This window comes from Parasteatoda tepidariorum, chromosome 4 (assembly GCF_982258835.1).
Source record: "Parasteatoda tepidariorum strain Cologne lab strain chromosome 4, Ptep-v5.0, whole genome shotgun sequence".
Classification (NCBI taxonomy): Eukaryota; Metazoa; Arthropoda; class Arachnida; order Araneae; family Theridiidae; genus Parasteatoda; species Parasteatoda tepidariorum.
The window spans coordinates 29050868-29071870 of record NC_141758.1 but is presented as its reverse complement, the minus strand read 5'-3'; the positions used below and the strand labels follow the sequence as shown (position 1 = coordinate 29071870).

The window sequence follows — 21003 nt, the reverse complement described above, 5'->3', positions numbered from 1 at the left end:
AACTTTAAATTAAATTTACTAAGCCAAAAATCCATTGAAGAAAAATTCTTCCTTCAACTGGAAATTATTTGCTTACACAGCAGAAAAAAAGATTTTTTTTTTAAGTATAAAATTAATGTCACCAAAGAAAAAGCATTTGTTTCAAAACAATCAACATTTATGAATTTTTTTACAGCAGATTTTCTGTCGAATAAGAAAAAATATAGAACTACAGAAAGGTATTTCTTACATCCAAAAAAGAATTATTTTACTTTCTTGCTTGGAATAAATTTAATAGTTTGAATTTATTTTTCAGCATCGGAGAAATTAAAATTTTCAGCTTTCTAGAAAAGGATCGATGGTTGAAGTAATAGAAAATACAGCTAAATAGAAACAAAAATTTTTAGCTGGATAAATAGGGTCAATTACTACAGTAACACCAAATGCTGCATATTTAAAATCAAACCTTTCAGCTTTCTAAAAATAATCAATGATTGAAGTAATAGAAAATACAGCCTAATAGAAAATAAAATTTTCAGCTTTCTAAAAATGCTCGATAAATAAATGTAATACTAAATGCAGCTAATGAAAAGTAAACTTCTCAGCTCTTTAAAAACAATCAATGATTGAAGTAGCAGAAAATAAGGCACAAAACAGAAAATAAAATTTTCAGCTTTCAAAAAAAGGTCAATGATTAGGGTAATAGCATAAAAGAAATTAAAATCTTCAACCTTCTATAAATGTTCAGTGAGTCAGGTACTACAAAATGTAAAGCAAATAATAAAAAGTTTTATCTTCCCTTATCACGTCTTGAATAATATTCTGATGTTTTGTGATAAATGATTATTTGTTTTGCGATATATGTGTGAAGGGTTCCTCAACGGAAAAATCTTTTTTCGGAGATTTGGAAGAATTTAAAAAAAGCGAGATTCGTTTCATATAAAATGCAATTATTATTTTCACGCAGCTCTAATTTTTTTTTTGCAAGCTTTCATGATTTATACACCTTGAAAAACATTCTTATTTATCACAACACTTATTTCTAAATTCAATTACATTCACTGGTTTTTTTCAAATGTTTTTTCTGCTCTTTTTTATAAATCTTTATTATATTCTTTTCCATATTTCCTTTCTCTCTGTCTCTCTCTCTCTCTCTCTCTCTCTCTATATATATATATATATATATATATATATATATATATATATATATATATATATATATTATAATGCTGGGGCTCTCCACCTAAAGAAGCTCGAACATTTAGGGTTCCACAGCAGCAAAACAAAATAAATAAGTAAATAATTGGACATCGCTATACTAGGAAACCCATTTATGGAAGATAAGGGACTAATTAACCATTTTGAACCAATTTTTTAGGAAGTTCACCCCTACATTCCCATACAAAGTTCATGATCTTAGCTCAGACGGTACTCATGTTGTAAAAAGAGACCAACACACAATTTCTTCCTTTTATAACTATAGATATTTATAGAGAAACACATGGCTCAATATAAAAGCACTCTAAAGACTTAAAAAAAAAACTAGTTTTTAAAATATTAATATGAGGAAGTGAAAGTGAATGGAAAATACCATTTCCTTACTTGTATCTCATCTTAAACAAAGAATTAAAGGATTAATACGGAACAGATAACTACGAGCAAAAAAAAAAATGTCAATTAAGCTTTTAATCGGCCGTATAAAGGAAGGGTTATCCGTCAGGCTATTTCAACCGTAACTTAACTGAATTATTTTTTTTTTTACAGACATAAGAGAAAACAATGAGTGTTCTGTTAAACAACTGCTACTCATTCAACTTTGATAACGTTTTAGTTACATTTAAAAGCAATTAGTCGGGGACTTTTTAAGTATATGTTGCTAATAACAGTTTTATGGATTTTGTAAATTTATTTTTTATCATTTATTTCTATATTTAATGCTTAGAGCAATTGTACAAAAAAAGTAAATAAACAATAGAAAAAAAACATTAAATTATAAAGGTGCTAGAACTATAAATGGCAAGAACAAAACTTAATGACTACGGAAGAACAGGTTGTCATGAAAAATATGCGTACTAGTGATGATTTATGTTTTTTTCGATAGTTTTTAATATCTTTTTAATTAATTTTTTTTAAAAATGTTAAAGTTATTCCACGGTTTTATCAAAATTTAATAGTAACGAAAATAAAATAAACACTACATTTGTTACCATTGCTGTACATAATACTGTAGCGAAAATAATTCGTAAGAATATATAGTATAGTACTATATTCTACAAAACCTCTGACTTTTTAAGTGGTATCTTAAAAATATTTATGCCTGTTCTTATTAGCAGCTACTGATTTTACAAATTATTTTAAAAACTGTCGGGAAGTGTATATTGAAATTTTTAAATTTCGATTCATTTTTCTCCGTTACACAGCATTTTATACAAATATTAGAATTATTTAGAAATAGTGGCTTTTAAGGATTTTAAATCTTAAAATTCCATTCTAACCTTTGAATAAAATTTGGGAGACCTCTCAAATCAATAAAAGCTTAAACAATAATAATATTACAAATGGATTTATTTAATAATTTTATATATTAAAAATAAATTTGACTGGTTAAAAATTTTTTTAATGCATTTGAAAGAAAGATTAAAAATTCCTCAACAATTTATAAAAGTATTTACATATTTTAAATGTATTCGAAAAACTATTTTTTTTAATCAAAAATTGCATGATAAATATTTAAAAAGTTTAAAAAAAAAAAAATCGAAATTTTTTTAAAGTGAAACAAAAAAAAGAATAACACGAAACACGGTGTTGCAGCTGCTACAGGAAGTTTGCTGTGATAAAAAATTAAAAAAAAAATAAGTAATGGAAATTCAAGTTCAAATTAAAAAAATAAAATATATTTTTTAAAATCTTGTTTATTTTCATTTTATAATTTCGTTTGAACCTGTATTTCCTTTTTTAAAATGTATTTATACATATTGTGCGGTAAAAAATTATTCGATCTTTAGGAAATTACACTATGCGCTAGACTAATTGGAAAAGTTTTCTATATTTTCCAATCTGCTGGATTATTTTCACGCATATTACAATCAAACTGTATATTTTTTGTAAAATTACACAATTCTGGGCTTATTACTAACTGCCTTTAATAATTTAACAATGATTGATATTTCAGATTACATCAAAAGATATTTAGTAATAAGCTTAAAAAATACCTGGCAGAAAATACTGGATTTACTGCAAGCTACCGTAAATAATTTAGCAATGGTAGCTGGGTTTATTGCAAACTGCCATAAATAACATAAAATTGCATATTTTATAATAAGCCTAAAAATATTTTATCTAAATGCGATAAGCCTGAAGAGTGTCAGGCTATTAGAAAATACTGGAGACTTTGCAAATTAAACTGTACGAGCCTTTGTATCATTGTAACAAACCTCTAACAAAGCTATTTATAATAAGCCTTAGCAACTCTGGGCTAAATTCAAACTGCCTATAATATTTTAGCAATGATTGATATTTTAGACTACATCAAAAGATATTTGATATCACTACAATAAGATTAAAAAATACCTGGCTGAAAATACTGGGTTTAGAGAAAACTGCCATAAATAATTTAACAATGAATAGTACATTTTATAATAAGCCTAAAAGTATTTGATCTGAATGCAATAATCCCGAAAAGAGTCAGGCTATTAGAAAATACTTAAGACTTTGCAAATTTAACTGATGCACAGTAATTGTCAGCAGTTGTGTGTAAAAGGCCGGATTCTTCATTAGCTTACTGCATATTTATTTGTTAATACAGTTCTTAGAAGTCTTTTTCTGCCACTGTTTGTTAATGGAAAAGAATTTGGAGAAAATTAATAATAAAAATATATAAATAGATAAAGATCGCAAAACAGAGGAATAAGAAGACAACTCGTCGTCGGTAGGCTTCCGGTTCCTGTACTGGGGAGAGAAGATTTCTCGGAATACCGCAATTACGTAAAAAGAATAAAAAAAATATTGAAAAAAAGGAAAGAAAGAAAATAAAAAAGGGGAAACCTTTCAGTTTCCTTTTCAGATACGTTTAAAAAAAAGAGGAAGAAAACGTGTAGTACACACATGGATACCAGAGGACAATATTTTGAAAAGGAAGCGGATGTCTCAGAAAGTCATTTTTTTCAAGCCAGATTAATCATATTTCTAGCTATATAAAAAAAATGTGAATAATATGTTTTTTAAATATTAAAAATTAACCTTACATAGTTTGTTTAAAAAAAACATACGGTTTTATTAACAGTGATTACGGTATTTTATAAGAATATTTTGTTTCATCCAACTATACACTAACACTTCAAACACATTTAACCTTTGATGGTAGCACTTTTTTTAATAGGGTGCTGCTATAAACTGTTGTATTAGAAATTATAGAAGTAGCAGTAATAATAGCATTAGGATCACTGTTATTACTGTTACAGTTTCCCTTAAAAAACTGCAAAAATCATATATTTTTAATGCATTTTTTAATTAGATGGAAATGGAAACGAACGTAATTAATTTTAACCCTTTCGGACGCTATGTTCTGCGTTTGGGACTACTTATTTAACCCTTTAAAGGGCCATTTATTGCTAAAAATGGTAAATCAAAATAATTTTAGATTTGACATTGATATCTGAAAAAAATCATTTAGCATATGAGATAAATTATTTTAGCTTATAAGCTTAAAAAGTAAATAGGATAGCTATAAAAGTATAATAGGATATAAACTATAATAGGATAAGTTATAAAAATAAATAGGAATGAATAGTTTATAATTAAGAATAGTAAGAGATTATTTTTCTCCTCCCGAAAACCAGATATAATTAAAATGATTTTACTGCCAGTTTTTTTCCCCCCGCTTTTCCGTCTCACTTTCAAGACTGCGTAACTTCAGGAAAACTGTTAATAAACTTTTTACAATTTGTTTCTCTATATTCTCCTGCTATTTTTAACTTCATTTATTTACATTCAACTATCTCTTTCTACTTAAACTTTTATTTTAATGTTCCCGAAAATAATATCCTCTCTTAAGTATACATGACCAGGGCTGTGGAGTCAGGAGTTGACATGCTTGACTCCGACTCCGGACTTTTCAGTGAATTCGATTCCGACTTGTTTAAAATTTTCACTATTTAAAAAATATTTTTTTACAAAATATGTAAATTAAGCAAAACCATCCGAAGAAAAAAACTAGATGTAGAACATATATAAACACGTTATTAAAACAACATTTACTGGATATTTATGGACTAGGAAACTATTATAATTTATGCACTGTATTCCTTCGCCCGTTTATATAATTAATTTTTCATTCTATTTAAACATACTTGTTTTAAGTTATCAAAAGCCAGTTTATGAATAATTTTTATTATTAACATGATTCAATGAAATCGAGGATTCAAAAAATTAATCCTTTTCTCAAAAACGTTAATTAATTAAGTTTGTGGTGCCATACATTTTAAATAGTTTTTATAATACTCATTTCAGTTAAAGTTTTGTTACCATAATTATATATAATTTTTAAATTAATTTCCGTTAAATCAAAAACTTGTTTTCCTCTTTTAACTTTAGACTAACAAGCGGAGTCAAAGTCGAACTATTCTTTTCTACTCCGACACCTGAAATATTTTCTCTTAACTTCAACTTCGACTCCACATCCCTGAACGAGCAATTGAATGAATTTAGCTTTTAGCTTACATTTTTTTTGTGTGAAGTCTAAAAAGATTGCGATTTCCTCAGGATGTATGGGTTAATCGATTATGGCGATTTTCTGACGAATTTCTTTATCTTTCAGCATTGATCTTATCACTGTTATTCATATCTTTAACCCTTTTATTCATATCATCGTCTATCTTTGTCTTTATTCTGATAATGACTCTTATAAATGTCACAATTTCCTCACGTTTAGTTTACATTAATATCGGTTTTGAGATTTTAATCTGATTACTATAAAGCTTCATTTAAAATGACGAGTAAATAAATCGACTTTTATTTTTAAAAATTTCAATGATGAAACAGAAAAAATAACTGATTGTTTAATATTTTCTTATTAGAACTGAAATATTAAATAAAACCATCATTTAAATTTTTATTGAAATTGCCCCGTATTTATCAGACAAACAGGTTACATTTCATGCTACCTACATTTGTTTACACTTAAGGCCCATATTGGCTGTATAATAGCTATAAAAAACCGGGTGAATCTGATAATTCTTTATATGGCCTATATTGGCTGAATAGTTGCTAAAAATAGAAGCTGAATAAGATAATTCTATTTAGGTTCTATATTTGTTTAAAACTAGCTAGAAAATGTTGGATGAACCAAAAAAATCTATGTATGGCCTAGATTTGCTGAACAAATAGATAAAATATATGGGGAACAAATAAGATAAGATTCAGCCACGATAAAATATCTTGGCTGAACAAATAGATAAAATATCTGAATAGATAAAATATCTGGTGAATCTGCCAATTCTATATAGGACCGATGTTGGTTAAATTGTACTATTCTATACTGGTTGAAAAGTGGTTATAAAATATCGGTTGAATTGGACGATTTTACTTTGGTTGAAAAGTGGCTGTAAAATATTGGGTGAATTAGACGATTCTATATTGGTTGAAAAGTCATTATAAAATATCGGGAGAATTCGGCGATTTTACATTAGTTGAAAAGTGGTTGTAAAATATTGGGTGAATTAGACGGTTCTATATTGGTTGAAAAATCATTATAAAATATCGGGTGAATTCGACGATTCTACATTAGTTGAAAAGTGGTTGTAAAATAACGGGTGAATTAGACGATTCTATATTGGTTGAAAAGTCATTATTAAATATCTGGTGAATTCGACGATTCTACATTAGTTGAAAAGCGGTTGTAAAATATCGGGTGAATTCGACGATTCTATATTGGTTGAGAAGTCATTATAAATTTCGGGTGAATTGCACGATTCTACATAAGTTGAAAAGTGGCTGTAAGATATTGGGTGAATTCGACGATTCTATATTGGTTGAAAAGTCATTATAAAATATCGGATGAATTCGACGATTCTACATTAGTTGAAAAGTGGTAGTAAAATATCGGGTGAATTCGACGATTCTATGTGGGTTGAAAAGTGGCTCTAAAATATCGAGTGAATTAGAGGATTCTATACAGGGCAATATCGATTAAAAAAAAAAAAAAAAAAAAAAAAAAAAAAAAAAAAACGGCACTCTAAACCTTATTTAGCCTAGATTCGTGAAGATTGGTTCAACGAAGGACCAAGTTATTTAAATGCTAGGGTTAAAAGTTTCTAGGAGCTTTCGATGCTTAGTAAAAATTTTAAATGTTTTAAGACAAGTAAAAAAACAAATACAATATACTAAAAAATAGGACTAAGAAGTGCATAAAAACAGCGTTAAATGTTTGACACTTAGCAGTTTTTTCTGATTACGAGCTATAAGGTTACAAATGATTGCCATACGATATTACGTTTCAGTTACAACTAATGAGGCTTAAAAAGAAAAAAAAAAGGGGGGAAAGGAAATTATTATCTCTAGAGAGTAGCAGGGCACATTCTCTGAAGTGTTAAAGAAAATAAATAGAAATATTGAATTTTCCAAGTAGTACCGAAAAACTTGACAACATAGTTTCATTTTTATATTTATTCCTATCACTTTCTAATTCAAAACAACTTACTAATAAACATACAAGGGTTGGGCTAATATATGGAAACACATTTGTACTAATTTTATGTAAACAATCTTTCTTTTAGTAGCTAATACTTTGGAAGATTTTACATGGCAAAACTGTTGGCACAATTATCATGGTTGAAGCTTATGGAAATGATGTCATTTTGGTTAAATGAGTTGGTGTAATAGATGAGTTGGTTTATTGGATTGGTTAAAATGAGAATAGAAAGCTTCTTTCTTTATTATATATTGCCATACCTGCCAACTCTCCCGGATTTTGCGGAAGATTTTATTTTCATATTTAAAGTGGTAGTAAATATATACTATTTTTTCTTTTATAAATTAAATTTTTAAATGATTTTGATCACCACTATTCTTACAAAAATTAAGCTTATATATTAATATGCGTTAATATCATGGTTGTAACTTAATTTTTTTCAAATACAACATATTTGTTTGCTTAAAATTGAAATTTTAATTCCATTTTAATACCACTGGGAAAAATGATAATGGAAGGGATTAAAAGTTGGCAGGTCTGCAATATCAGCAATATTATTGCTGATATTAAAGCAAAAAATTCAATAACTTCCTATGCTCATTTTGATATGAATTTTGACTGGGTAAAAAGAACACATTTTTTAAAAACTTTATTCTTGATCTTTCAAATAAGTAAGATTGTTTACATAGAGTTATTATACAAGTGTTTCGATAATTTAGTCCAAGCCCTGTATTCAAAATTAGAATTTTCTTAAAGCTGTATCGATCAATGCCAGAAGTAATTTCTCTTTTTAAGGTATAATTTTCAAAGTTAGAGATCTTTATTTAGAGATAAAATTTGCATACCAATATATTTTTTGTAACACAACAAATAGTAGTGGTCCCAAATATATTCAACTATTCGAGTTTGTCTTTTTTTTGTTACTACGTGGGAATTAGGTCTTATATTTATGTCTGGGTGCCTGTTATCTGAGGCTGTAAATGCTGCAGGGGTGAAAGCGAGACGGAAAAGAGAAAAGGCTGCTAGTAAAACCATTTCAGTTATAGCTAGTTTTCGGGAGGAGTTAACATATTCTTTTTTTAAACAATTCAACAATATCTATTTTATCTTGGAAAAGAAGCAGATTTATATATATGTTAAAATTTTAAAGAAATCTCGATAGTTACAGATATTTTATTTTTCTCGAAAAAAATGCTGTAATAAAATGTCTTTCGTACCAGTTTTTCATCTTTTCCGTCTTGCTATATAAGGGCTTTCAGCAATGAAATGCTGGCATCAGACTTTTGAGTTCATTACAAAAAATCCCATCTCCTGAACAGTGATGTCAGTAAGAGTAAAACATTTTTTTAAATAGTTTGTATTTGATGCTAATAATTTTAAATCGGTAATTATTTTTCAATGTATTTGTCTTTCATGTACTATATATTATTTGCCGAAATCTCACGAGAAAATCAATTCTCGTAGAAGAACCTAACAAATCATGAAACAATATCCTAAGATTTTAAGACAATTAGGACCGAGATATCGTCTGCCTATCATGGGTGAAAGCCCTTATATAGCAAGACGGAAAAGAGAAAAACCTGGTACGTAAAACATTTCATTCCAGCATTTTTTTTTCGAAAAAAATGAAATATCTGTAACTATCAAGATTTCTTTTATAATTCTGGCATATATATAAAACTGCTTCTTTTCCAAGATAAAGTAGATATTGTTGAAAAATTTAAAAAAAGAATAAGTAAACTCCTCTCCAAAACTAGCTATAACTGAAATGATTTTACTACCAGCTTTTCCTCTTTTCCGTCTCGCTTTCACCCCTGCTGTCTATGGAAAGAATTCCCGTTGCCATTCATCTGCAGCAGTGTCGGTGACTATGGTTACAAGGTTTAACTATTTCAAGCAGCTGAGTTGGGTCATTTAAGACAGATTTTGGTCACGGTCGGTAAGAGAATCTGAGGAGAAAGAAGCTCCCCTCTTTCAATTGGGCTGTTTCTTGTTTCCATAGCAACAAAGGTATTTTTGTGGTGAAGGGAGTTCTTTCGATAGACAAACTGTAAACACCACATGAAACCAACAGAAAAATCTTTTGAGTTTTTAAAATTTCTGCTTTGCTTCACTATCACAAGGAAAATGCTTTATTTCCCTATCACTAACACAGGGAAAATGTGGATACTTAAAACATAGAAGTTAATATATCTGAAATTATCTCAGACTCATCTCTCATTAATTTTAATTAGAAATGCAAATGATCATAAGCATAAGACTAGACATTGTAATTATTTTGATACGAAATCTAAATTTATACACTCAAACTTTCCAAGATAGTAACAATTATAAAAAAAAGAAAGAAAATCTGATTTAAAAAGACTTGAAGAAAGTCTAAAATTATTATTCGCTTAACTAATTTCTAACAATAGCACAAAGGGTAGTAAATTAATGATAGTTACAGTAATTCATAGATGTAATTTTTACAACAAAAACTCTTAACTGTTTTGACGAACATTGACTTGATAGTTATTATGTATCTCATTCAGTGGAGTCGGTGAAGCGCGACTGATGACGAACTATTAATTGACGATGCTAATAATAGAGATGAGGGTCAGTAGCGCCGGATATAAAAAATTTCTATTCAGAGTGAACTTGACGTGTATATTAGATAAATGTAACATCTCAAATGTTTTGGAGAGCAAATGAGTCTTTTCCCGGATGAATCATTTGAAATGGAGATGAATTTAAATCATTTGGGGAAGAACACGAAAGTAAGTTACAAGAATTTTAATCAGCTAGAGGAGTACTGAAGGTCATGATCCTTTTTTTCTCTCTGAGAACCATTTTTTTAAATGTGAAATGTAGAAAAAAAAAGCATTTTGATTGTGTTGTAAGCGAAATAAAGAAAGTGCCGGGAAAAAGATTAAGAGGCATGCGATGTATAGTCATATAACTCGTACCAACCGAGTGTTTAAAACATTTTAGAACGAATATAGCAATTTTCTCTTATTACTTTACTTACAAAAATTGGGCACCTAGGCCGCGCAGAAGGCCCATATCCCATACATCAGTGGTTGCCAACTGGCAGCCCGTGAAGCCTTTTTTTTGTGGCCCGTGAATCAAAATATATTAGTTGTCACTTTTTTAGGACAGTTTTTGGAGAAAATCTATATGGGTTTTAAATACTTTTAAGTTTTATATTTTAACAATTTGGTATCTGTTGCACATTAATTGCTTAATACATAGGTGCACATTAAAGTTATTGTAGCCAGAGTTATTTAATATGCAATTAAATATTTTTAAAAATCTACTTCTTATTTTAATTTGTGATTCAATACTTATGTTTTGTACTGCTTGATAAAAATCTCACAGTAATATTTAATGTTCCTTCAAACTCCTATATAAAATTTTGGTAAAATTGCGGCCCGCCATTTGACTGATGTTTTTAATTGCGGCCCCCGGTCCCATATAAGTTGGAAACCCCTGCCATACATCATGAAATTTTACATAAGTTTAAAAAAAAAAAAAACTGTTTAAGTTTATTGTTTAAAAAAAAACTTGATCTCGATCATGCAAACTTTTCCCACAGCTTTTAAGTCTACTTATTGGAAAATATTGAATCTGTAGTTGCACTGAAACAAATTAAGGCTGTTTAAAAGCACTACTGATCTTATTAGAGGACCTCCACAGAATGTTAATATTTTTAAATTTATCAAAATGAAGAAAAGTAATTTAACATTGAAATTACAATTAGAAAAAAATATAAACGTACGCTTTCTATGTAACAGAGAAAGGAAAACTGTATAGGTAAAACAAATTTGATAAACAATGGCACATATAGTTTAAGTATTGATATAATTTTAAATGCTAGGCTAGAAATGATAATTTGGGGAAATTTTTAGGTTGTACGGTTTTTGTTGCATCATAGAATTTTTTCAAGGAATTTTAAGCAGCATCAATGAACTAAAATTAAAAAAAAAAAACATGTAGTTAACCCTTTCATGGGCCATTTATTTCTAGTAAAGGTAAACTAAAGTATTTTTTGAATTGAAATTGTTTTAAGAATAGTAATTGATATAAGAAGGAAAAAACCCATTAAGTTTATTAAAAAGGCAATTTTTTTGGTGGTAAATATATTTAACACGACCATATATTACTTATTGATTTTTTATTTTTCTTTATTTATAAAATAAATTTTGTAAATGCTACAAACTTCGAAAAGAACTATGTGTTTTATAACTTTCATACGTTTTTTTAAACTAGCAAATGGTTACCAATTTTATTCAAACGCACTTCAAGAAAGCTGAAACTATTAACAAATGGAAACCTAAATTAAAAGTGGTAAGAAAGTGGTGGGAAGTATACTTCCCACGGCCTTTGAAAGGACTAAAGGCTGTGATGATCAATATTTTTGTATTCATTGATAATGACTAAAGCTTAATAACAAGATAGTGGGATGAAAAAATTTATTGCACAATAATTTATCCAAAATTCAACACCAAGTTAAGAAAAGTAACGAAATCAAGGATAATGAGAGATAAAAATTGGTTAAACGCGTTGATTAATTTAATTACCAGAAGGTTATTATCTAATAAATAAAATTTGTCAGAGCTAGGGAGCCAAAAGTTGGAATGACAAAAAAGTCAGCCAAAATGATTTCATCACAGTCGGTATTTGTAATGAATAACCTATAAATTTAAATTTATATATTTAATTTATTAGAATTGCTCTGATTTAAGCTGACATAAATAATGAGAATTAAACAGTTTCAAATAAGAAAAAAAGATTGTCCGGCGCCAGGACAATCGTTAAAACTTACTGTCGTGAAAAAGGAGCACTTAAAATGTTTCCTGAATAAAACATTGAAACCCACATAATTTTTCTTTATTTGATTATGTGAATGGTTGTCGCAAGTCAGGGCAAAATACTGTTAACGCATTTCCGACAGTAAATCCGTATAATTAAAATCACACTACTGGTTTTCATTGTACTCAACTCATATGTTTTATGACCTTTCCGTAAAGAGATCATATTTTGGAACAGGATGACTAGACGTTAGGCGCCCATTGGGAAAAAGAAGGAATGAATTATGATTATGAACGTTTTTCATTTACTTAGTAAAATCTGGAGACTATTTTTTCTTCTTATTATTAAGATGTTTTGCTGAGATAGGTCGAGCACTTTACGGTAGAACAGTTGAACGAGGATCCTCGGTCCCTACGCAGGCTGATTAAAGTGGTCACTCCCAGCACACTGACCGAGCCAGTGATGCTTGACTTCGGTGTTCTGCTGGGAACCGTGTTCTTACGATCAATCCACTGCAGGACGTTTTACTGAGATATATTTTATTTAAAGACTAAGTGATTACCGTGTGACGTGTGATTATTCAAAATAATGAAAGCAAAACTAAATTTTAAAGACGAAATAGACACATACTATACTACATTATTTAATAACAGTATGGCAGTTTAGGAACGTTAATAAAAAAAATAGTGATAGTACATAAAAAAAAAACAAATTAAATTACTACTGTCACTGGGGCTTGATCTAGAGATCGAGAGGCCCTAGGCACAGAACTGTGAGGGTCCTTCTGGTTGTATCTTTAAATTAAATTTACATGTTTAATTATGAAGTGTTTTTAAATTTCTTATGACACAAGTAAATTATAATACATTAGCATATTCAAGATTGTATTAATTTCAATTTTTGTTAACTTATTGCTCTAATAGACAATTCTTAAGGAAAAACACAAAAAATAATTATTTGCAACATTTAGTGGACCCCCAAAAATGTGGGGGCCTCATAAAGAAATCCACAATTCCTAGGCACAGAACTTTGTGAGTCCCTCTGGTCGTAACTTTAAACTAAATTTACATGTTTAATTATGAATTCTTTTTAAATTACTTACGACACAAGTAAATTATAATTCATTAGCAAATTTAAGATTGTACTTATTTCAATTGTCGTAAACTTATTGCACTAATAGACAATTTTTAAGGAAATACACGAAAAATAATTATTGGCAACATTTAGGGGCCCCCCAACAATGTGGGGGCCCTAGACTTCATGATAAATCAGACAGTGACTGTCACAAAATAATCTTTTGCTGTCTTATGTCGAGTCAGATCTGACACTGCCATGAATGAAAAGGTCATAATTAAATTACTGTCACCAAAAAGTAAACTTACAGTTACACTTTACTAATTACGTAAGCGTTAGGGCGTAATCAAGCAGAATTTGACAAACATGGTGCAAAATTTGACGAACAACAACAAATCACTAGAATTAATTCATAATTAAATTATACCATTGTGCTCTCTTGGTTTCTGTCAAGCTTAATGCTTTTTTTGTTATAATGCACAAGGTGTTTTCTAATTATATATTTTTGTTCTTCAAACCAAAGAACTGTACATTGAAACTTTAACTAAACTACCACTGGACAAAATCTTTCCGAAAAGCGTAGAAACTTCGCAGACCTGTTTTTGCCCAGGGAAAAGTTCGGTTTACGTCGGAATTTGAATTTTTTTTCTTCGAAAAAGTGAAGATTAAATAATTTAAAATAAATTATGGTTATGGTATTACAAAATGAATTTTAAACTTTTTGTATCTGTTAAAGAAACTTTAGTTATAATCAGTTCTATTCTGTATGCAAATTTCATAAAATAAAAACCACCGTATATTAAAATACTGTTTCAAAATTCCTACCTTTGCTTCTTTTGCTAATTGCTTCATAAAGTAGATATTTAATTCCCCTTTACCTTCACTCAGACGAGCAGGGGACGGTGACGAACACGTAGAGGAAGAAGCAGATCGACTTTTTCGCATCGATCCGAAAAGTTGCGACATTTTTGAAGATCGAAAAGATCTATTGGAGAGCACCTCTAAAAATTCATGTAACTTTTATATCATCACACGAATAGTAATTATCGTTTTAATTCCAAGATGGTTCTCTGATTTCTGCGTACGATTACAAAATCACTCCCACAACAAACTTTTTTTAATGATTGGCATTTATTCACTAAGAAATATTGTTTAAGAATTGCTAGAATTAAAACTTCCAAACAAAAGTCGATATAACCATTTCGATTGCAGACGATTATTAAAACATTTTGCTGGGGGTATACTTTATGTAAACAATTTTAAATGTTCCTCATACATTCTCATTCATTTTGCATAGTTTTCTGCAGTGACATACATAAAGTTTCATTAATAACGGCACAATTGTAATTTCGATTGCAAACGATTATTTAAACTTTTTGCCTGTGGTATATTTTATGCAAACAATATGGAAAATTCTTCTTATATCATTGTTTGCTTAACATAAAAGTTTTCAGCAACAGGAAATAAAATTTTAGCAAGGAGGAAGTTTGTAAATATAGGACGACCGGTTTGCAGACGATAATTCAAACTCTTTGCTTTCGTTAAATTTTATGCAAACGATTCTTTATATTCGTTTTATAGAAAGTTTTCATCAATAACAATAATTAAACTACACTCACGAAAGAAAGATTTTAAATATATAACGACACATTGTAAGCGCTTTCACAAAACACGTTGATTTGTTTTCACAAGAATTGCATCACTTTTGATTTGCTTACACTCAACAGCAGACGATGTTTTGTACCTCCACGATTTTCCAATTCCTTCAACAGTTTATCTTCTTTTTGAATTAAAAACACGCCGGTTTTTCTCTCCCAATTATCAGTTCTTTGACACGAGAGAAAAGCGTTTCACTTTTCACAACATTCAGAGCCGCAAATGAAAGACAGCTGATAGAATCCGGCGCGAAGCCATCTGCAACTGTTTCCAATGGCAACGCCAGTGGTGGTCGGTGTGTGACGTCATACCCACGGGAAACACCATCAGAAAAGATGGATAGTTTTAACTCGAACGCGGCAGAGTAGCTTGTGCGGGGGAAGATGGAATCAGTTTGATTCAATGAAGTGCGAAAGTATGGAATAATTCCTCACATATTTATTTATTTAAAATGTTTTATAATTCAGTCAACTCAAATTATGAAAAAGAATATATATATATATATATATATATATATATATATATATTGCATACAAGAAATTTAACAGAAACAATAACATTTAAATGGATTTTATTTTTGATACGTTAAAAATGTATAATAACTCAGTTTTCTCTCATACATTTCAAAATTAGAATCCATTTGAAATCTGCCGTTTTTATTCTATGCTCTTTATCAACATGTAAAAGTCTCAATAGTATTATTAGTTCAGATTTCGAAAATTCTGAAAAGAAAAACAAATACCGGAAACTCTTTTCAAAGTTAAAATGGAAAAAAAGCGATGAATTTACTTCTTAACGAGAATCGATTTTTGGAGAAAAGGAAAACAGAATGCATGCTTGTGATTAGTTCTAAATAATGATAAAAATTTATAGGTATATGGGTGTTTCATGTAGTCATAAGGTATATGAGCAAAGTTTACTCTAAGATTTTTTAAAAGAATTCAGAAGTTTAATTCTCCAGCGTCCGTGATTGTTTTTTTTTTTCATTGTTGTTTTCATTCATCGTTTTTATCCATTGTTTTTTTCAAGAAGAAATTTCTAAAAAAAAATTTTTTTTGCCAATGAAATGTGCAATTATTATTATTTTATGCTCGAAGCGCTTTGTTAATACGTTAATTGCCGTTAATATGAAGAAAAAAAAACATTTAAAAAAATAATCGACTTCCCTGAAAAAATAAAATTTGCCTAGGGGTAACCAGATTCTGTGAATCAATAAGAAGAAATAACTGCGAAGTATTTTTTAACTGTGAACGTGACTTTTAATAATAACTTTCGAAAAAAAGTTGCATTTATTACGTAAATGTTACGCATTTATTTAGGTAAAAGTTATGTTTTTAAAAATTTATATATATGAGTTAAGATTTATGTTTGGCATCATCTAATCTCTTACAGAAACACTCCATTGCTTTCAATATAAATTATAAATTGAATAAATTTATGAACCTTAATATAATAGGTAAATATTTAAATAAAATAATAATAATAAAATAATAATAATGTCTTCATAAATCTAACAATATAACATACGAACAAACGAAAAAAAAAATAATAATAAGCGTGCTACTCAAAATGTAACCCACGAAATATATAAAAATCTTAAAAATGTTTCCTGTGTTTTTTTCTTCTTCCCTGTAATGATTTTTTTTTATTTGCTCATGAAAACTTATTTCTCAGTTATAAATTTGAATGAATTACTTACTAATACCCGTTACTTTAAATAATTGCGTATTACATCGGTTTTATGTTCAAATACCATTACAGATCCTTTTCGCTTCTCCCCCTATCAAAGTGGTTACAAAATGCATACTTTAACAAAGAGATTTTTGAACTAAGGTCCCGACACCATTTGGGTCGCAGGACTTTCAGAGGGGTCATCAAAAATTTAATCACTTTTAATATTTCTTTAACTTATTATTATAATTTTGCAATTACCAAATATTATATAAAATAAAAATACATAGAAATATATACATATAATAATATAAAAATAAATATAAGATTTTTATTATTCCATTATATTTACTAGCTTGTAACTTATTTAATATTTTCACAAGTTAATGATTTCAAATAGCAATAGTATATTACGGCACAGGTGAATCAGCTGACAGTTTCACGCATTCGTCAGATTTGGGCAATGCTTATGAGGTCTCACAAAATTTTTCTGGATATGAATCGGGCTCCCACACCGATAAAAATTCCTGCTTGAACATAGTATTCACAATATTTTTACCTAAATTGTGCCTAGCGTTTTTAAAAATTATGTTGTTTTCTTCAAAGCAGAAAACAATGGAAGAATGGGGATCAGATTGTTAAGATTAATTTTGCAGAAACAAGGTAGTTTATTTGGTCTATAGTCAACGTGGAGTGTTTTTTTTAAAGCTAAAGTGGTAGGTAAGGTAACAGTATGGAATATATATATTCTTCTGTATATATATCTGTATCTTTTGTTCTGTGTGTATATATATCCATATATTGTTGGACTATACCAGATGTCGAATAGCTCGGTTGGGGGGAGGAGGAAGTAATAGTTAAATAATTATAATATATTAATAATTTATTTACAAGAACTATATTTACAGACATTAAGTTGTTACATTATTTTACACATCAGGCTTACTCGGTGTGCACTCCTACGCCCTCTGTTACAAAATCATCTGTGTATCTCCACATAATGACTACTGCCATCTAGTGGCCAATCATTTTCTTTTCAATTTAAATAAAATTAAAGCTTAGTGTTAACAATATATATATATATATATATATATATATATATATATATATATATATATATATATATATATACACTGGTTATCATAAATTAAGGAAAAATCACAAAAATAGCGATAACTCTTTCAAAAGTAAGCCAAACCGTGCAAAATTTGCATATGTTGTCCACTAAGAGTAGCTGAGTAAAATTGCAATATGCAAATTAGTGGCGCTGCACTCGGCTTACGTCATCTGCCTGGAGCATAAAAGTCCAAGTTTGAGAGAAAGCACACAAATTTTACTGTGATTGCGACATTGAAAATCTGAGATAGTCAATTCGTAATAATGACCTCTAGGCATCATTTGCCTGAAGAACTACGATGGAGAGCCATCGGGAGACTAGAGGCAGGGCAGAGTCAATCAGAAGTGGCCAGATGGCTAAATGTGAGTCCATCTGTGGTTCATAGACTTTGGAGGCAATTTCAAACCACAGATTCGGCATCTAGGAGGTTCAGTCAAGGACGGCCAACTGTTACGACCAGTGCCGATGACCGATATTTGACATTAAGTGCACGCAGGAATAGAACCGCTACTCCGACACATCTTAGATCCTCTCTTGCTGCAGCCACCGGAAGGTTGGTGTCAACGTCAACTGTGCGCAGAAGGCTCCACGAAGGTGGTCTGTATGCGAGACGACCAGCCATTTGCGTGCCGCTCACATCACGCCATAGGAGAGACCGTTTGCAGTGGGCCCGACAACATGTCCACTGGACGTCAGATCAATGGAGGCCTGTTCTCTTTACGGATGAGTCCAGGTTTAGTCTAGAAAGTGACAGTAGACGTTATTTGATATGGAGAGAACCTGGGACCCGTTATCATCCATCAAACATCCGTGAAAGAGATGCATACGGAAGAGGCAGTGTCTGTGTTTGGGGAGGCATATCCTTAGGAGGGCGCACATACCTCCATGTCTTTCCAAGGGGAACCGTGAATGCTCAGGTTTATCGAGACAACATCCTTGATGCTTATGTGCGCCCATATGCCGGGGCAATTGGTGATTGCTTCCTGTTACAGGACGATAATGCAAGACCACACAGAGCTCGCATTGTTGATGATTATCTTCAACAGGAAACAATTACTCGCATGGAGTGGCCAGCTCGATCCCCGGACTTGAATCCTATCGAGCACGTTTGGGATGCTCTAGGGAGGCGTGTATCTGCCATCAATCCGCCCCCTCAGACCCTTGCCACGCTTGCAACTGCTTTACAAGAGCAATGGCTCTCACTTCCTATTGAACTGATAGACCGCATAATTGAAAGCATCACACATCGCTGTTTGTGCTGTATTGCTTCTAGAGGCAATCATATTCCATATTAAAGGTACTTTTTCTATTGCAAACCGATACTTCCAATTTGTTTATTTTATACATGTGCTAATTTCTATACTACTATTAATGTCTGATAATTTCTTTTTATGTTGTTTAATACCTTACTATGTGTTGTATATTGTGGGTAAGTTTCATAAAATTCCATGTGTAATTTCTTGAGTTATCGCGATTTTTGTGAATTTTCCTTAATTTATGATAACCAGTGTATATATATATATATATATATATATATATATATATATATATATATATATATATATATATATATATATATATATATATATATATATATATGTGGAATACAGATCCAATCTACGAAGCATTCATCCTATCACGTGATTGAAACCAAGGACATTAATAGACATACGTCTACATTCTTTTGTTCTTTTACAAGTACACCATTATTGTTAGAATGACTGGCTCGAGGAGGATGCCAGTGGAAATTGTAGCTTACTTGCCTATTATTGTTAATATATATTTTTATTAAGTTTAGCACAGCTTCTTTATTTTTGAGAAACCCTCGCTTCACCCCCTTTATCCTACAAATGGGGGCTCGTCCACGGGAATGTGGATCGCGATTTGAGCAATAACCGGATCTGTCGCGAAGGACAGAATTGATCCAGAAACTTTCATGAAACTTTCGAATCATCCTGAAATTATTGGATTATTTTGTGAAGCAGAAGTGCAGTCATCTTTTCCGTGGAAGTGCAGTGTGAAATCCTTGGATACGAAAAGGGATACGAATCTGGTTTGAATCAACGAAACATTGGATTACCATTGGACACTGAGAGTCTCTTCAAACAAGGTAGGAAATTTTCAATTTTAAAAATGTATAAAAATTCAAAGAAAGAAGACCTAGTAAAAGTATTAGAGGAAATAGGAGGCATCGCAGTCAGCAGCGATAATATCGTTAAATTAAAAGAAAAAATTGAATGTTCCGAAATATTTAAGAATGATTCTGAATTTGTCAAAAATTTGATAACTAACGCCGTAGAAGAAAGAGTACAAATAGCAGACAGGGAACTAAAACAAAGCGAAATTCAGATTGAGTTAGAAAAACTAAAATTAGAAAGACTCGAGAAAGAAATGCTTTTATTAGAGGCGAAAAACAAAGCATTTGAAATTGACCCTCCCAAAACAATAAATGATACACCTCAAACAAACATTGAGAATCTAATTCATAGCATTAAAACTCTATCTCTTCCAGTTCCATCGAAACCTGAAAACTTTATTCAATTTTTTTCATCGTTGGAAAGAGCTTTTAATACGAAAAACATAAATGAGAGGCTTAAAGCTGAAATCTTAATTAATATGCTAGGTGAAAAAGCAAACAGCATCTTGTTATACATTGAAGAAGAGGAATTAAAAAATTACGAAAAACTTAAATCATTAATTCTAAGAGAAAACCAAATAACCCCTCAACAGTGTCTATTTAATTTTCGCCACCAAAGAAAAAATTTTGATGAATCACACATTCAATTTGCAACACGAATTCGTTCAACTTTTGAGTATTATTTACGTCTGAGAGAAGTAAATGACTTTAAAACATTATGTGATTTAATCATTTCGGATAAAATATATGAAACACTAGACAGAGACACATCCGCCCATATTGGCGTAAGACAGGCTAATGGTTGGTTCAAGCCTCTCGAATTAGCACAAGAATGCGATATTTACTTTACGGCAAAAAGAAAATCGCAAAATGAACAGCAGTCAACATTCA

General features: G+C 30.2%; 1 protein-coding gene across 2 annotated transcripts in view; it reads right to left on the bottom strand.

Annotated features, from left to right (window-relative positions):
* Positions 1–21003, bottom strand: part of LOC107441602 (rhotekin-2) — a 105410-nt gene that overhangs the window by 55795 nt on the left and 28612 nt on the right. The window contains exon 1 of one of the 2 annotated variants that reach the window (XM_016054929.5): positions 14357–15562. The exons of the other annotated variant lie outside the window; for it this stretch is intronic. Coding sequence (XP_015910415.1) covers positions 14357–14497 — 141 coding nt within the window. The 5' untranslated portion in view covers positions 14498–15562. Of the gene's footprint in view, positions 1–14356; positions 15563–21003 lie in introns of those variants that run through there. 2 annotated transcript variants of the gene reach the window in all.